The 17,512-nt window shown below is 39.7% G+C and overlaps 1 protein-coding gene across 1 annotated transcript in view; it reads right to left on the reverse strand.

Moving 5' to 3' along the window:
* The window catches only part of NKAIN2 (sodium/potassium transporting ATPase interacting 2), a 746,352-nt gene that overhangs the window by 353,657 nt on the left and 375,183 nt on the right, over nucleotides 1-17,512 (reverse strand). The window contains exon 3 of the mRNA XM_039532699.1: nucleotides 8,599-8,679. Within this exon, the coding sequence (XP_039388633.1) occupies nucleotides 8,599-8,679 (81 nt within the window). The remainder of the gene's footprint in view (nucleotides 1-8,598; nucleotides 8,680-17,512) is intronic.

The following is a 17,512-nucleotide window of genomic DNA, read 5'->3' on the forward strand; positions in this document are numbered from 1 at the left end:
CTAACCTGCGAGCAGGATCAGGAAACCCCTTACAATTTAGAGTGATAGCTTGTAATTGTAACACAGTTGTAACAGTTTCCAATACACCACAAACTGGATCATTTTTAAACATGACCCTAGATTAATATACATATTAGATGGTAATTACCACTTTGTTATTACAATTAATCACCGCAATTTCCCCTTAAAATGCTATTTATGTGTTTTCCTGCACTTAGAACTATAATTATTATAGTAAAGGGATTAATGGGGAGAGTGTGTGTTTTACACACACGCATGTTTACATTAAATCTTAGCATAAAATATAAACTATGATTACAATAATGTGGCCACATTCTATGCCGGTCAGAGTTTGTACAATCATATTTTGTATTTTTTGCACCTTTGAATCACTTCCTATTGCCATGTGCATTACCAGTCTTATGAAGAAGAAAAAATGCAAGTTTTTATAAATGCTTTCAACCATATACTGAATCTACAGAAAAACAGTTATATTTTGTAATCAGTTCCCTTCTCACTGGTTGAGATCTTGAGGTTAAAAAATTGCTGCAAACTAATTTAACTGGAACCATAAGCATGCTTAATAGTATCGACCCATGAAACTACCCTCAAAATAACCTAACACTGCTGGTTGCCAGCATATTTTCAATTTTCATCTGTTAGATAAATGATCAAGCATGTCAAATCTGCTCTAAGTAATAGAAGTGAAAAAGTAAAGTCATTTACTTAAAACATTCTGATAGCTATTTATCCAAAAACCCTGGTCAGATTTAGTGCTGAAAGGCATTTACCTACAAAGTTAACCAGATGCTTTGAATGGAAAACTAATTTAATTTCTCTGTTATCGTAACGGGACATCTGTTAAAACAACATCCAAAGAAGGTAATATGTTCAAAATTAAACATCCTGCAGGTTGTCTCATTAGAGTATGTGCATCAGTGACATTCAACTGATAACCACCACTCCCTTATGAAAATAATTAGTAAATGTGAAACTAAAACAATATAGTTATTACTGTCACAGACAGGAAATATAGGGTCAGTTTGTCCCTGGTGCAAATGCAGCCCTCAGGCCAAATTCATTCTTTTGCTACTACAGAATTATACTAGCGATGAACTTAAATTCTTGTTTCTTATATTTTTTTCTTCTCCTCTTCCCTCTTCCACATCTTTTTTCCGTGCTTTCAACTGAATTGAGTTTATTTTATTTTAAGTGTCATTACTGAATTCCAGCATATTAACTGCTTAAGATTTAGGAACACATTTTGAAAAGTGCTCAGCTGCTGAGTTTTGTTGAGCTCCATGTCTGACAGTCTATATAAGTTATATATTGAGCTAATTGGCATATTTGCCAATAATTTGCATATGCCCATAAACTTCAGCTAGTGGCTTGACACACCCTGTCCCCAAGCAGGTTTAAGGGCAGGATATGGAGCTGTAGAAACTTGGCAGGTTCAGCTAGAAAAGGTGGAAAACTATTACGTTACACAAGTGGGTGAGTACCAGAGGGTGTCTGAGCTGTGCAGATGAGTGGGTGATGCACAGTGTTAGCATGTTTGGGAGGTAGGTAGGTGGGCAAATGCTGGAAGGTATCCGGGGCACTGGCTAGATGTGAGGATGATGGAGGGACTCTGGAATTTCTGACAGGTGTCATGGGGATTCTGGCTTAGGTGGGTTCTGGGTGGGAAGCAGGGGCCTGGATGGGGAAGTAGGAGGAAAATTGGGCATGTATAGCTGGAGGGCTGTTTGGGGAGAAAGGTGAGGGCTGGGTATTTGGTGGGTAAACTGAGGAAAGAAAGGCTTTTGGGGAAGCTAGAGGAATAAAACTACAGGGCTGGAGAGAGCTGGTGGGAAAATCTTGTGTTGTGGAGGGATGGGTGGCCAAAGGGAAGCAAAGTGAGCCAGGCACCAATACTGGACCCCTTCCTTATCTCTTTCCCCTTTGGCTGCTGCCGCCTCCACCTCCTCTCTGCTGATCCTTCCACAGGGATCCAGTAGGAGGAGCAACAAGAAGAAATTAGATGCTACTGTGCTCCAGTAGCCAGAAGCAGCAATTCGTGTAGCCCAGTTGAAGAGAGACATCTCAGTAGGGCAGAGAGTATGTGAGTGCCATAGTAGATGCATGACACATGGCAAGTCTGCGTACCCACAATTGTGGCTGGGTTTCCAATGAGCTCAGTTCCTACTTAGGAATATAAATGAAGTAGTTTGATTTGCACAACTGCTCAGCACACAGCAGCTCTCGCTGCTCTCAACTGATGCATGTTTATTCTAAATTCAGAACAATATCAATACATGTGGTTTCAAGGTTTCCATTTCAGAGGTGGAATATCTATGTTCCTTTTCCATTCAACATTGATCCCGATTGCATCTGCCATTGTATTCCTTGACCAGAAAGGATGTGCAGCAGCCAAGGAAGCTAAGGAATTACATAGTATAAGCTTATTTTCTCAAAAACATAGAACACAAAATAATGGAAGCTGCTGACAAAATTTTACCCTCTCTAGCCATCTTTTGGATTGATGGATTGATAAACAAAAATGACAAAATGATTTGATCCAGGGTCCAAGAAAGGCAGAAAGAAAGAAAAGCCTTCAGTTCCACTGGCCTTGAAACCTTCCTGTGCTATCATAATTTACAGTCCTGGGGCCAAGGCATTTCACACCTCGCAAACTGTATGTCCCTTGTGACTAGCCAAGGCAAACAGGGTTTGATTTTCTTTAACACACTGCTTACTTTTCCACACTTTATTGGTAGCTGGTTAAATAGCTGTCGATTCTACCACAAATGATAGGCAACACAGGCAGAACCACATGAAGTAAAGTTGCCCAACCCCCTTCATTATAAGACCCTGGTTTTGGTTGTTTATTGTTTTGCCAAAATAAAGTATTTGTTGTGAAATTTTACATACTGGAGCTCTCTCTCAGGCTGATCGTTTTTGGATACATTATAAAAATTTCAGCCGTTTCCAAGAATGAGACCGGGGGGGGGGAGGGCAGGGGAAAACGCTATTTCCCCTATTAAAAAATTCTTACAACCATTTAGGCCTGGTCTACACTAAGGGGGTGGGGGTCGAACTAGGGTATGCAAGTTCATTACGCGAATAGCGTAGCTGAACTCGAAGTACCCTAGTTCGACTGACTTACCCGTCCAGACGCGGCGGGGTCGAATTCCGCGGCTCCAAGGTCGACTCCGCCACCGCCGTTCGCAGTGGTGGAGTACCGGAGTCGACCGGAGCGTGCGGGGAGTTCGAACTATCGCGTCTAGATTAGATGCGATAGTTCAAACTCCGAGAAGTCGAACTCACCGCATCGACCCGGATGGTGAGTATAGACCTACCCTTAGTTCATAAGCTGTAGTGCCCACCTGCTTTGAAGCAGGAACTTGTAATCTGGCAGGAAGTCACTCTGGTAACAGGGACGTCCTACTAAAAGATACCAAAATTGGGCGAATTTGAACAAAAATCAGTATACACATGCTCAGAAGAGACTTGTTAGAGTTTGTAAGTAAATTTTCTGAAGATTTGATCTGAATTGGACGTTTCTTTGCTCCTCACTGCTATGGCCCTGGGCAGCAGAACACCCCCCCCACACACACACAGATATTTTCTCTCCTTTTCTCTCATGCTCCTCCTGAATGCACCCAGACGACCTGGAGGAGGAAGCACCCTGATCTGAATGTAGAGGGGCAAGAAACTGGTGTGGGAAGAGGACAGAAAGAAGAGGCAGGAGACTGGAATGAGGAGCCAAGGGGGAGGGAAGAGTCAGAGAAAGACTAGGAATGACATGGAGAGCTCCAAGGCAAAGAAAGACTGGAACTGAGCTCCAAGGCAAAGACTGGAACTGAGCTTCAAGGCAAAGACTAGGCACGGAGATTGGGACAGGGTTGAAGAGCCAGGATAGTATGTGGGGTGGGATAGTATGTGGGGAAGACTGGAACAGCAACAGCCTAGAGGGGACAGGGACAAAGGGTCTATGCCATCTACAGAACAATCCCATACAGAATGTGAAATACAACCTCCTGGTTAAGGCACTTGAATGCTGACCCTGGAGAACCCAAGTCTATCCTTGCCTCTGCTACTGAATTCCTATGTGATCCTGGGCAAGTCACTTAAAGCAAACTTCACAAGCGGCCATTAACTGTGTGTTCCTCACTTTCAGAGATCCTGGGGTTTGATTTGTAGGCATGCTGAGCACTCACAGCTACAACTGAAGTCAGTGGGAACAGTGCTTTGAACGTATAAAGTGCTAAGTACTCTGAAAATCAGCCCCTAGGCTTCTCAAATTGGAAATCCAAAGTTAGCGGACACTTTTGATCACTTCAATTCCCCATCTGTACAATGGGATTTGTAATACCACCTCACTTCCCAGAGGTGTTCTCAAAATAAATGCATTAAAGTTTGTGAATCACACAGATATTATAGGGGAGAGCACCATAGCCATGACTAGAGCTCCTAGCTGCTAGGGTAATAATAATCATCATTCAGTATTCTGAGCAGAGTGCAAATAGTGTGAAGTAAATATGGCTTGGAGCCACACAGTGAACAATGAGAAGAAAATAAGTTACTGACTAGCACCAGCCATTCATTTATTTCATGCTTCATTCATTACACACATTCCAAATTCTGCAACAAATGAGGCAGATGTCTTACAGACAATAGCCTGCTTTACTATACATCTCTCTGATTCAGCCACAGAGCAGATCCATCCTGTGCACTGAATGAGGTAAGTGTCTTCTGGAAAATAATAGTATGTGATCATGTAACTAAAGACCATATCATAATTCATATGCACGAGGGAGCTGAATTCAGTTTGCACAGGCAACCTAAATTCTGGAATTTTCTACACTTTTTAGGGCTTGGCTTTGCAAATATAACATTCTTTTAATGTATGTATGTGTGTAATGTTAGAAAGAGAGAGAGAGAAAGAAAGCAAACCTACAGTTCATTAATGCAATATTACAGTTGCTAAGTTAAAAAAAGGAAGATGTCCGAAATGCAACATAAAAGCAAAAGTGTTAACCTACACAGTAACAACCAACAAAGATCAACAAGTAGAACATCAGCAGAACTCAGCCAGCTTCATACAATTCTGGAGAAACTCCACTGAAGTCAGTGCAGTCATACTCCACAATTACCCTGAGGTGACTAAATAGACTTTTGCCTTATTTGTGCAACATGTCTAAATTAAGGCTGCTGTTGTGATTTTAATTGTACAGTTAAATAGTGCATCAACGTTTTTTTGTTGTTGTTGTTTTTTTCCAGTCAAACATTTGGAGGCCTTTGGCTTGTAAACCTCTTATTCCTCAGCTATCCATCTTATGGAATTTACAAAATCTGCAGATGTCTTTAGTGGAAGCTTTCATGTTCCTGGAACCAACTGTGTGATATAAGCATTTGCAGCACTTCTTTATTGAGGGGTTTTATTTAGCAGCCATTGTTTAGGCAAAACTCCCATAGAAACCTCAGGTGATACCTGGAAATATTTCTTGACCTTTTTAAAGTGGTAAATGCAAAATTAAAATGCAATGGAAACTCATCCTACTTTTGTCTTGTAAAGGATAAATACATTTTCTTTGATTTTTGACAATGTGCTCATTACAAGGGCACAACATATGCCTATATTAACCCAAGGGAGTTTATACCTTCTGTATGCTGTGGGTTGTCTCCATCCTTGGGACCAAAAATAGATACATTTTAAGTAGTAATCTTGTCTGTTTCTCTTAAAGAAGCCTACAAACTCCCACTTACATTGGGTATGGTGCCTTATTAAGAGGATCTTCATATGGCGAAGGAGAAAACATGAAGACCAGTGACATATTACTTTAAAGGGTTACTGTGTAACAGAAGTGGGCATTCCAGATGTCAATCCATAAACCCATACAACAACTAAGTAGCTTTGAAAAACATCCCCACCACCACCAAACTTGCTTCTTTTTGGAAATGAACAAATAAATCATAATTATTCTGGATAGTTATGGAAGCTATGTTGTCAGCAAAGCCATTTACAAAAAATGCACCAGGACAGAAAATACTCAAAGTGCAATACCATTCTCCGCTGTATGGACAGACATTCCTCATATTGGCATAGAATGTGAACAGCTCCACATGGCTGTTCACTGGTAATCCTTTAGCTCCTTCACCCTGTTAAGCAGGGGATAATCTCATAGTTTTAACAATGTCAGTGTCTTTACAGGGCCCTTTTGCTGTAATAAGGCACAGTTATAAAAATACCATGACCTTGAAAACTAATTTAGAAAGAAAGAAGCTAGTAAACCATTAGTATGATATATGAACAGCTTGAAATATGTTGCTTCCTTTAAATTACTAGGTGATAACAAACTGGATGTCCAAAGAGCAGAGGCAAGTTTCAAAACTTTCCAAAAAAGCTTTCATTTGATTTGATTTGGTAGAAAGCTATACATCATACATATAAAATAAACTATCCCCAGATGGACTATTATTAAGCTGTAATTTTAATTTAGTAATTCCTAAAACTATACTGTGCAAGTTCCTCTCTCATTGTTTATGACCTCAGCAGAGTCCCTAGTGGAAGATATAGGCTAATACTGTGCTCCCCTAAAGGTTACTTTTTATACTCTGTTTAGAGCCAGTTCAGTGCTATATCTTTAAGATTCCACGTGCCTTTCCTAACAGGAGACATTACTCCTGAGTATCATTAAAACTTCAATGTCATATTTATTCTCAGTTAAAAAATACATGTGATGAAGTGAATTCAATACAAGACGTACGAGGATAGCTAGATGTATGAGGCACAGTGCTAGCCGTGATCCACTGTTTAACCCCTCTGCTGGCCTGAAGATGTACACAATGTGTTACAACAAGGATGAATTTGCTCCAGCATGTCCTAGACTGTTTTTCTAAAGTTGTGTCAAAGTATGTGCCTAGTTTTTGTAAATAGTGGTGTTTTAGGTACCATATTTCTTTAGGGTTAAATGGAACCATCCTCTCCAAAGCCTTGCAACATTCCATCCTGGGGCCAGATCCATGAATGTTTCTTTACCTTCTCTCTCCACTAAAACCATTCAGTGTGAAGGAATTTCTGAATGCTTAGGAATTTCTGAATGCCTAAATGTGAGGTAATGCCCCCGTGCCCAGCCCCAGGAGATGAGACAAATAGCTTGAAACCTAATTTAGGTGATGGGAATACACTGGGTTTTTCCCCATTCTAAGTACAGAGCATATCATTGGAACCAAAATTAACTTTTCAGATGCATCCGCTGTATAGGCCTGAACAAGACACCCAGTTCTGGGGGAAAAAAAAACAACCTTGAGGTGAACACCCCCAAATTTGGGGGGTGGGGAGGAAATCTCAACTCTGGCCCATACGCAGCTCTGGCCCATCTCTACTCAGAACAGCACATTCCTGTTCTTAAATGATTTTTAGCCATTAAAATGCAATGATAAAACAGATCAATTCCTTCTCAAATCAGCCTACAACAAGCATTCCACATTTTCATTCATACCCAGAGACTAGCCAATGTATGCAGCAGGTCTAAGGGGGATGAGTTTAAAATAAATAAAATACTAGTTTATATATGATGCCAGAAGCATAACTAGCTTGTTATAACATCTGTTATAGTTCACTTGGCAATATACAAAGCACTTGTAATGTAACAAAAAATATTGTCTGGAAGGTCATTGTATTTATTACATCATTGCCCAGCTCCTTAATAGAGTTGGTCTATCTAAAGCTACAAAGGCAGAAAGCATGACATATCTTCTCCTCTTAAAAATAAGTTAAGTATCTCAGAGAGTGAACTTTGGTACTATTGAAGTCAAAGTGAATTTTACCATTGACTTCAACAGGACGAGGGGCTGGTTTAAACTGAAAACTTACAACACTGAAGCGATACAATGGCGCACAGTCGCAGTGCTACAATTGTGCCACTGCAGCGTCTTACGTGTAGACATAGCCTAGGATTTAATCCAGTCTTTTGCAGGAGCAGCGCACATGGGAATACAAGATATGGTTGAACAGTACATTGAACTTGTATTCTGGGGAGTGCTTTGAGAGGCAGCACTTACACAGTGAAATAAGAGTGAAAAATTCCTTCTTTTCTGTGAATTTTTTCTTGGGTCATCTAGGATTCTGAGTAACAAACTGAGGTCGATTCCACAATCCAGTCTATCCTGACATCTCAGTTTACATTTTAATTTAACCAGTGATACCTTGTTTTACCATTATTACATTGCAGTATAGGCCCCTGGAAAGAATTCAGCAAAGCAATAAGCAACTTAAATGATACAGAAAGAACATGTTTACCCTTGAGACAGCAATTGTGAAAATCTCCCTTTGTATTTATAAAATCTGATTAGTATCTCTCCCAAAGGTGGCATTTGCACTGAATTGCTACCAGAAGAAAGTGAGTTTTCCTTTAAAAGTATAGTTGATATAAAAAACACAAATACCTCAGTTGTCTGGGATGTGGAATGGTAATATATATGGCATATGCGAAATTTCCATCATGCAAACTCATTTAAATGATGCCAAGAGGATAAGTAGCAAAAGACTTAGCCTCTGAATGGGAGCATGTTAATAATGTACTGATGGCTTAGACATATCAGATGGTAAATTACCTTTGAAAGATCCCCAGCCTCCAAGTAGAAGCAGATAACAAACACATTCCATGTGACCCAGAAGACTAGCCAGACAGCATACTGCAGGAGAAGAAGAGAGAAATAATACATTATTAATTCTGCAATCAGATGAGTTAAACTTAAATAAAGCTTAAACTGTTTGTCCAAGTCTCAGACAGACACAAAAGAGAGAGACTATAAATACAGTGGAGCTGAGTGAAAACATTTTGCAAATAAAAGCAAGAAGAAATGTTTCCTTTTCCCTAGCCACAAACTGGTGAGAGCTGCTTAGTGCTTATTCACATTAGAAATTCTGCATCCCAGGAGAGGCGATGGTCCTGAAATTTAATGTTCAAATTCATTATGATTTTGTTGTATTCCTAGTTATGGAAGAATCTTAGTATCAAAGCAATGAGACACATTTTGGCATTACCTAAGTGTGGTTTAGTGCCTGCATCTGCACTATATGCTTATTCAAATGGCACTCACTAAATTCCCAAATCCTATCCCAGCATGTACTTGACTCTGTACCACACCTGAGATGGAATATCTGGAAGATGTTTCTTCTTTAGTTGTGTTATCATGTTGGTGAGGAATCCAGAGGGACTTCTAGCTGCCTCACTGTAAATATATTTTATGGCATTTCAAACCATTACACAAAACTATTTGGCATCCTGTTCACAATGTTCATTTTAATACAACATTGAAAATGTTCATTTTCATCTGAGTTTGAATTATACTGGACAGTGAAGGTAGAAAAGCTTAAGCAAAACCTGTTCAATGATTTGTGTTATCTATTTTCTAAAATGCATATTTTGTGAGAGTAAAGGAGGTACACTTCCTTTCTGCCTTTCTATCCACATTTATATATATGGTGACATTTTTGCATTAATGGAGACATCATACATTCTAGGTTTGAGTATGCCACCTCCCTACCATACTGAAGATCTTCTACGCTAATTTCTGACCTGTTGTCTCGTCATGCCTAGTGTTAGTGCCTCAAAATATTCCCTTGATAAATTATTCCAATGTCTAATAAACCTTAACATCTGCAAACGATTTTCTAATGACTTATTCCTATTTGCTAGTTACTCCTGATTTAATTCTGTGTTTGGTATTTTTATTCTATGGGCCCATGATATTACGTATGTGAGAGTTGTTTCATAAACCAATATAATATAAACTATCCCCTCTTCCCCGCCCAGTTTTCGTTCAAGGCCATTTCCCCTTGTTATGCCATCCATGTCCTCTGCCTCTCAAGAGTTCACAAAATTATTACATTCCCCTTTGTTCTCCTTTTCCTCAAGCCATACACATTATATTCCTTTAATCCTGTGGTGTGTTGCTTGTACTTCTCAATGTGATAGTTCATCATTTGCATATGGTCTGTCATACCACTTTCTACTTGAAGCATCGACCTCCATAATCTTGTTCTAACTTTATTTGAAAATTCTTGCATGTGACCATATCAAGACATTTACATATAGCTATTAATTTGTACATTACCGATAATTAAATCATTGTCAGCCTGCCAGCCAGCCAGACTACTGGATAGGCAACCTTTGCTTAAAATGATAACAAATAAAGCTTTAGTCTAGCAGACTAAATAAATGTTTAGATTTAAGGTTTAGATTACTCTTTATGAGCAAGCTGATTTCTGATTTATAGATAATACAAGTCCATTCTCTAAGGATGGGATTTTCAAAAGCACCTTCGTGACTTAGCACAATACCTACTGGAAGTCAACGGGACTAAGTCATGTCAGTGTTTTTAAAAATCCAACCTTAAGCCAATAAGAAGGCACCTGTTCAGTAATGGTATACTGAGCTATTCAGTCTATTGCAGGCTGCTTCACAATACAGCACTGTTACTATCCAATGCCAAAGGTCAGATATGCCAAAGCAAGAAGAGGGCAAAATTAAGGCTTCACAAACATAACCTTCTTATTTTATTTTTTATATTATTTACACATGCACTCTGGTGGAGGTAGTCTGAGTTGAAGATTCTAAATTCTGTTTCCATGTTGTATTCATACAGTAGCTGATTTAAAAGATACCTTGTAAAGTAAGCATACAGTGATGGATCAGTACAATGCAGCAAGCCACTTTGGATTTATTTGTGGTAGCAGAGCGTCTTATGCTTAAAATAAAAACATAACTTCTTTTTCTCAACTGTCTAGTCACAATCATTCAAATTGCCAACATCTGAATTTTAGAACTTTTAAAAACAAACATCTGCTATTAATGGACAACCACAACAAAAAGCTTTCAAATTATTTTAAAGACCCCCTACTTGTGAAAATGTCATGTTAAGTGTTTGCTACCTGAATATTTGGAGATGAGTATTGAGCATAATTATCTCGAAAAACAAGGACGCTCCCATTCCCCACTGGCAGTTATTTCAACTGCTTCAGATCTGGCACATCTCTTATCTCTGGATCACATGCAATCATAAATGCCGCTTTTTGTCTCATGAGCTTCAGCTAATCATTTTGGAAATTCGACACTGAAGGTCTGCAACAAGGAACAAATCCCTCTGGTGCTGTCTATTATATGTAGCTAATTAGAAACATTTTATAAGAAATCTTCAAGGAGCCAGAGTTGTCTGTCTTTTTCCCCTGTCTGGGAGTTCTAAGGAGCTGCACTATCTGACAGCGACCACCACGAAGATACAACAGCCAGAAATCAACAAGCCAACAACCTCAATGAGCACACCTTTGACTACTACCAGACAGAAGATGTCACCAGGGGGCAATACCTACAACCAGGAGAGAATTGCCATCTTGCTATTGTGAAATTCTATACTGAAAAGAAATATAGCTGGAAGGCTAAAATGGAAGATTTACATGCTGATTACAGTTATTCCTAATTTGTGAGGAACATCGGCACTGATCCATGAAGCCAATCAAAATTCTTTCCTTCAGTGAAAAGAGTTGCATAAAGATGGCATAAGCTGTAATGGAATCATCAATATGCCACTCTTCAATGCCCCAGAGAACTTCATCTTTGACAAACCTTCACAATGGACAGACTGGAAGCAGTATTTTTGCAAGATTTCAAATTGCAAAAAAGCTGCATAAAGAAACTGGAGATGTACAGGTATCTTCTTTAATTTATGCTATGGGAAAGCAGTCAGAGCATATCTTTAAACCCTTTGACTTTATTGAAGACAATCACGGAGATGACTATGGAAGGGTTCTGGCTAAGTTTGATGCATCTCTTTATACTCCAGAGAAATATGGCTTATGAAAGAGCATGCTTTCACCAGAGAATTCAAGAATCAGAGGAAAAATGTTGAATGTTTTATAAGAGTTCTGCATATACTGGCTGAAAACTGATTTTTGGAATTAAAAACATATCAGTATCAGAGATAGGCTGGGTTCACAGAAAAAAAAATGTTTCACATCAGGTACAACTGAAGTGAGCTTTAACCCTAGCCACAGCTATACAGGAAGTAAAGCATTCTGAGCTGGTGAGACAGCAAAACCTAGAGCAACTTGATAAACTTGAAAAATCTGAAACTAGCTTTAGGAATAATAAACAGGCATTTGAGTGTTAAAAGTCATTATCATAAAAAGTTTTGAGTATGTTCCATTTTTACAATGCCAGAGCAGGCCAAGAACGGAATTTCTTCCACAATGGACAGTGCTTGAAACTCAAATCCCACCCAATCTAAGAGAAATCCTAGATCTCTCACATATCTTAACCACCTGAAGAAATCTGTGGCTAAGGTGAAGGTCCTTCTAAGCAAATTGGCCGGCCCTTCATGGGGATAAAATGCTCCAGTTCTCCAATCACCTGGTTTAGCCCTCTGTTACTCTACAGCAGAATACCAGGCTGCAGTCTAGCTCCATTCATCTTATGTCAAGCTAGGTTGACACACACTACACTCAACATGTGCATCATAACTGTATGATTCGCCCACATCAGTACTGTAGCTCTTGTGTTAACATCATTCCTCCACACGTCTATCGCGTTGATGTTACAGACAGAATGGTTGAGATGATCAGGGCATACCCAAGCCTACCACTATACATGGACCTCTTTGACTACCCAAGGGTGCACTTGTGGGCTCACTTGCCCTGCTCAGATTTCTCTGACACATCAATGTGGCATGAATAATGGTCTGCAATCTGTTATAATTGACCCAAACATAGGTATATCTGACTTAGATTTACCATGTGCTCATGGGCCCTTCTGAATTGATTTCAAATGGGCCAGGGTCAATATATAGCCAGCTTTCACATCTGGAGCCATTGAGAGGATCCCACATGCAGCTGTGGCCAAAAACAGACAATGTCACATCACTGACAACTGCTCTCTGACCAGATCTGATGCCCTCTGACCAGATTTGGTCAGTGAGCTCTGCACTTCACTGATGAGACTGCGACATATCGGCTTGATGAGCTCTGCATCTGATAAGAAGAAAATGACTTACATTTTTCAGACCAGGAAAGTTAAGCATAGAGAGATTAAATGACTCGTTTTAGTTCCATACTCAGTGGCAAAGTTATCAATAGAAGCCCGGTCTCTGGACTCCCTGCGTCCAATGTCCTTGCCATGTTACCTCCCCATATGGAAAGAAACTCCCATATACCTTTTAAGTAAAAACAGATTTGGAGACTGATCCTTTGAATATCATTTTGAAAATCCTCAGACAAAGAGCATGTGTTCCTCAGAAATCGTTATGATGCCTTGAATAATGCAAGCAGATGTGGTCTCCCCATCTCAAAAAAGATATATTGGAATTGGAAAAGGTTCAGAAAAGGCCAACGAAAATGATTAGGGGTATAGAACGGCTTCCATATGAGGAGAGATTAATAAGACTGGGACTTTTCAGCTTGGAAAAGAGGCGACTAAGATGGGATATGATAGAGCTCTATAAAATCATGAGTGGTATAGAGAAAGTAAATAAGGAAGTGTTATTTACTCCTTCGCATAATACAAGAACAAGGGGCCACCAAATGAAATTAATAGGTAGCAGGTTTAAAACAAACACAAGAAAGTATTTTTCATGCAACATACCGTCAACCTCTGGAACTCCTTGCCAGAGAATGCTGTGAAGGGATTCAAAAGGGAGCTAGATAGATTCATGGAGGATAGGTTCATCAATGGCTATTAGCCAGGATGGGCAGGAATGGTGTCCCAAGCCTCTGTTTGACAGAAGCTGGGATTGGGTGACAGGGCATGGATCACTTGATGATAACCTGTCTGTTCATTCCCTTTGGGGCACCTGCCATTGGCCACTGTCAGAGGACAGGATATTGGGCTTGATGGACCTTTGGTCTGACCCAGTATGGCCGTTCTTATGTTCTTATGCCTCTATAACTGAAAAAGCAACATTAAATTCTGATGCTCTGTGTGTTCAAAGGATTGGTTTGTTATATTTTTACATATTTAAAATGGCAAACCATAACAACCATAACAGTAAAAGACTCTCTGCCCTCCCCCCACCCCCCACAAAAAAAATGAAATGAAATCTGGGATTCTGGAAAATTAAATCTTCAGAGGAGTGCTGGTACAGCATCTGGTTCATACCAGATGTCTGACTCCTGCATACATTTTCTAGTCCTTCATCTCTGCTCTCAGCTTACCACTGCAGCTCTGCAAGAGTCTATCAAACACTTAGAACTATCACCCAGAAACCTATTTGCCAAACCTACCTATGGTTAGTAGGGCTTCCTTGAAACCTTGAGAGACATTGATCAATACAATTCACTCTGCCTTCATAGTTAAGAGACAATATTTATGTTCATATATGACTCTCTAGATGGACTAGGTCAGCACTATGCAGTGTTATTATAGCCATGTTGGTCCCAGGATATTAGAGAAACAAGGTGGGTGAGGTAATATCTTTTATTGGACCAATGTCTGAGAGTGAGAGAGACAGGATTTCAAGTCTCCACAGAGCTCTTCAGATCTGGGATATGTACTCAGTGCCACAGCTAAATACAAGGTGGAATAGATTGTTTAGCATAACTGGTTAACACATTTCAAGGTGAAGTGGCATGTCAATACTTCTCCAGTCACAGCGGGGAAAGGAAAGCAGGGGAGGCAGCTGGAGGGGATGCTGTTAGTGGATTACAGATTGTTGCAATAAGCCATAAATCCAGCATCTCTGTTCAGTCCATGATTTTTAGCATCTAGCAATGTTATGAATTTAAGCTCCCAGACTTCTTTTTTGAAGGTGTTGGTGCACATTTCCTTTGAGAATGAGGACTGAAAGGTCAGTGATCATTTTGTGAAAAAAAGTTTGCCCACTGCTGATAAGTGATAAAAGACATCCTTTCTGTGACAGTTCATTCGAGTGTGTAGTGACTGTCTAGTTCAGGGATCGGCAACCTTTGGCATGCAGCCCATCAGGGAAATCTGCTGGCGGCTTGGGACGGTTTGTTTACCTGCAGCGTCCTCAGGTTTGGCCGATAGCAGCTCCCACTGGCTGCAGTTCGCAGTTCCAGGGAACTTTCAGGGAAGTTAAAATTCCCCATTAATACTAGCTCATGTGTATTAGCTAATCTTGTTACCTCCTTTTAGAATGGCTCATCCATTTCCTTTGCTGATTTGGTGGCCTATAATAGACCCTACTATAACATCACTACTGTTCTTTTCCCTTATTATCCTCACCCAAAGACTCTCAGGAGGCCTGTTGCTCACTTCCCCTTGGACCAAGTGTATACATTCTTGGCATGTAGCACAACACCTCCTTCTTTTTTCCCCATATCTATACTTTCAGAACAGGCTATATCCCTCAATTCTGGTACTACAATCATGGGAGTTGTCCTACATGAAGATGACTAGTGTAGATATTATATTGTATAAAGTGTACTTGTCACAGGAATATTTGAAAAAGTATTTCAGAAAATGTTGTACATCACTTCCATAAAATGTGCAGTCTATGATAGGAGGGGAAAGGGAGTTTTTATGCAAGTTGAGTAGGTAAAGTTAAGTTAAGATTGGTGTGTTCTTCACTATTGGGGTGGTCACAATTTTTTTTGTCAAAATGCTGATTTGACCAAAACTAAAACTGGTTACAAAACAGGGTCAGGCTGGACAACTTTCCCAACTTGAAAAAAATGTCATGTTAAAAGTTTAAGATTTATTGAAATGTTTCATTTTGACATTTTCTCCATGAAAAATTCGTTTCCTGGTTCAAAATTACTTTTTGTTTAAAAAATTTAAGCTAATGAGCCTGAGAAAGGTTAATGAAAAAGAAAATCTGAATTCAAATTAAATTCAAATTATCACAACAAAATATTTTGACTTACCCAAAATATTTTATTTATTATTCAGTTTGTGAATAGTTTTAACATTTTAACTTTTTATCCCAATTCAAAATGGGACAATTTTGAATTCTTGCAAATATCTGCAGGACAATGTGGAAATCAAGATAAGGTGAATAAGCAACAATTATTGACTGCTAGTAAGTCACCATACTAAAAGAAAAGATTGTGTAATGTAGAAACTAAGGTCCCAAAAATCATGAGTTCTGACTATTAAGAATTGCTCAAGCATCAAAACCTTTTAGAAAACACAGAACTGAGGGTTGAGAGAACAAAAACCCACAGTCTAACAGATAGATTTGTTTAATAATCAGAGGAAACTCAGAATGTTACAACCTTTCACAAGAGTGTAATACTGGTGTAGCTAGGGAGACTTCCCATTTTTTCCTGGTCTATGAATGAAAAAAAAAATCAATAAATACCAAACTTTGATATATGACATGCCAGATAAAGTAGTAAAATCGGGAACTTGAAGAATTCTAATATGATAATTAAAATATCTATAAAAGGGAAGTTAAATCCAAGAGATGGAACTTTTGGCAAGATATTGCAAACTTTAGTGAAAGTATTTACTTCATGGGCAGTGCTGTAGAAAAGAAAAGTTGCATTCATATAGATTTTTTTTAGTTTAAGTAATAGTGAAGAAGTCAGTATAATATTTGCAATCTCCTATCAAATTAGTAAAAAACACCTGTGCTGAAGGAGGCAGTAAACCAAGTAATATGTTTATAAGGATACTTGACCACAGAGTGGAATAATCAGAAATGTAACTGGTTAATAATGCATGGACTCAGCCCCATCATACATAGGCCCTACCATTGTTGTTAAAACAAGGAGAACAGAAATGGAAGATTTATACAGCTGTTCCAGCCTGCTGGAGAACAACAGGTTTTGAAGTGACTTTTGTGATACAGCATGGCCAAAGGGCAGCAGGAGAGGGTTAGAAGGGAGCCTTATTCCCTGTAAGGGGAAGAAAGTTTGCTATAGATTAACTAGAGCACCTGAAGCCAATTAGAGCACCTGCAGCCAGTCACATGATAAAAACCCCCTGCTTCAATCAGAGAGGGGAGGAGTTGGAGCAGAAAGGATTGGTGTTGGAGCAGAGAACAGTCTGGAGCAAAAAGGATTGGTATTGGAGCAGAGAACAGTTTGAAGGAGTTGGAGCAGAGAGGATTGGTGTTGGAGCAGAGAACAGTTTGAAGGGAAGCGGAGGACAGTTTGGAGAAGTGCTGCGGTGGGCTAAGAAGTCCTAGACCCTAGGTAAGCGGCACCTGGATTGTACAGAGGGAGGGCAGGAAGCCCCCACAAGCTGAAGGGCAGGAGAGGGAAGTAGCCCAAGGGAAGGAACCGTCAGTTCAAGTGGTTTACCACTATCCTCAGGGCCCCTGGGCTGGGACCTGGAGTAGAGGGTGGGCCCAGGTCCCTCCCTCTCCACTACCCTCCTCTAGGACACTAGTGGGGCAGTTAATATTCCAATTCAGGGGCAAGAAATGGCACCCCGAACCCCCCCCCCAAAGAAGAGAAAGCGCGTGACCCATCATAATAGTGCCGGCAATTTGCCACACTTTGCATTGTATAATGGATTGTTAAAACAAGTTTAAAGAGCATCAAGAATATGGAGGGCCTTTATAAATT

Source organism: Mauremys reevesii, linkage group 3 (assembly GCF_016161935.1).
Source record: "Mauremys reevesii isolate NIE-2019 linkage group 3, ASM1616193v1, whole genome shotgun sequence".
NCBI lineage: Eukaryota > Metazoa > Chordata > Testudines > Geoemydidae > Mauremys > Mauremys reevesii.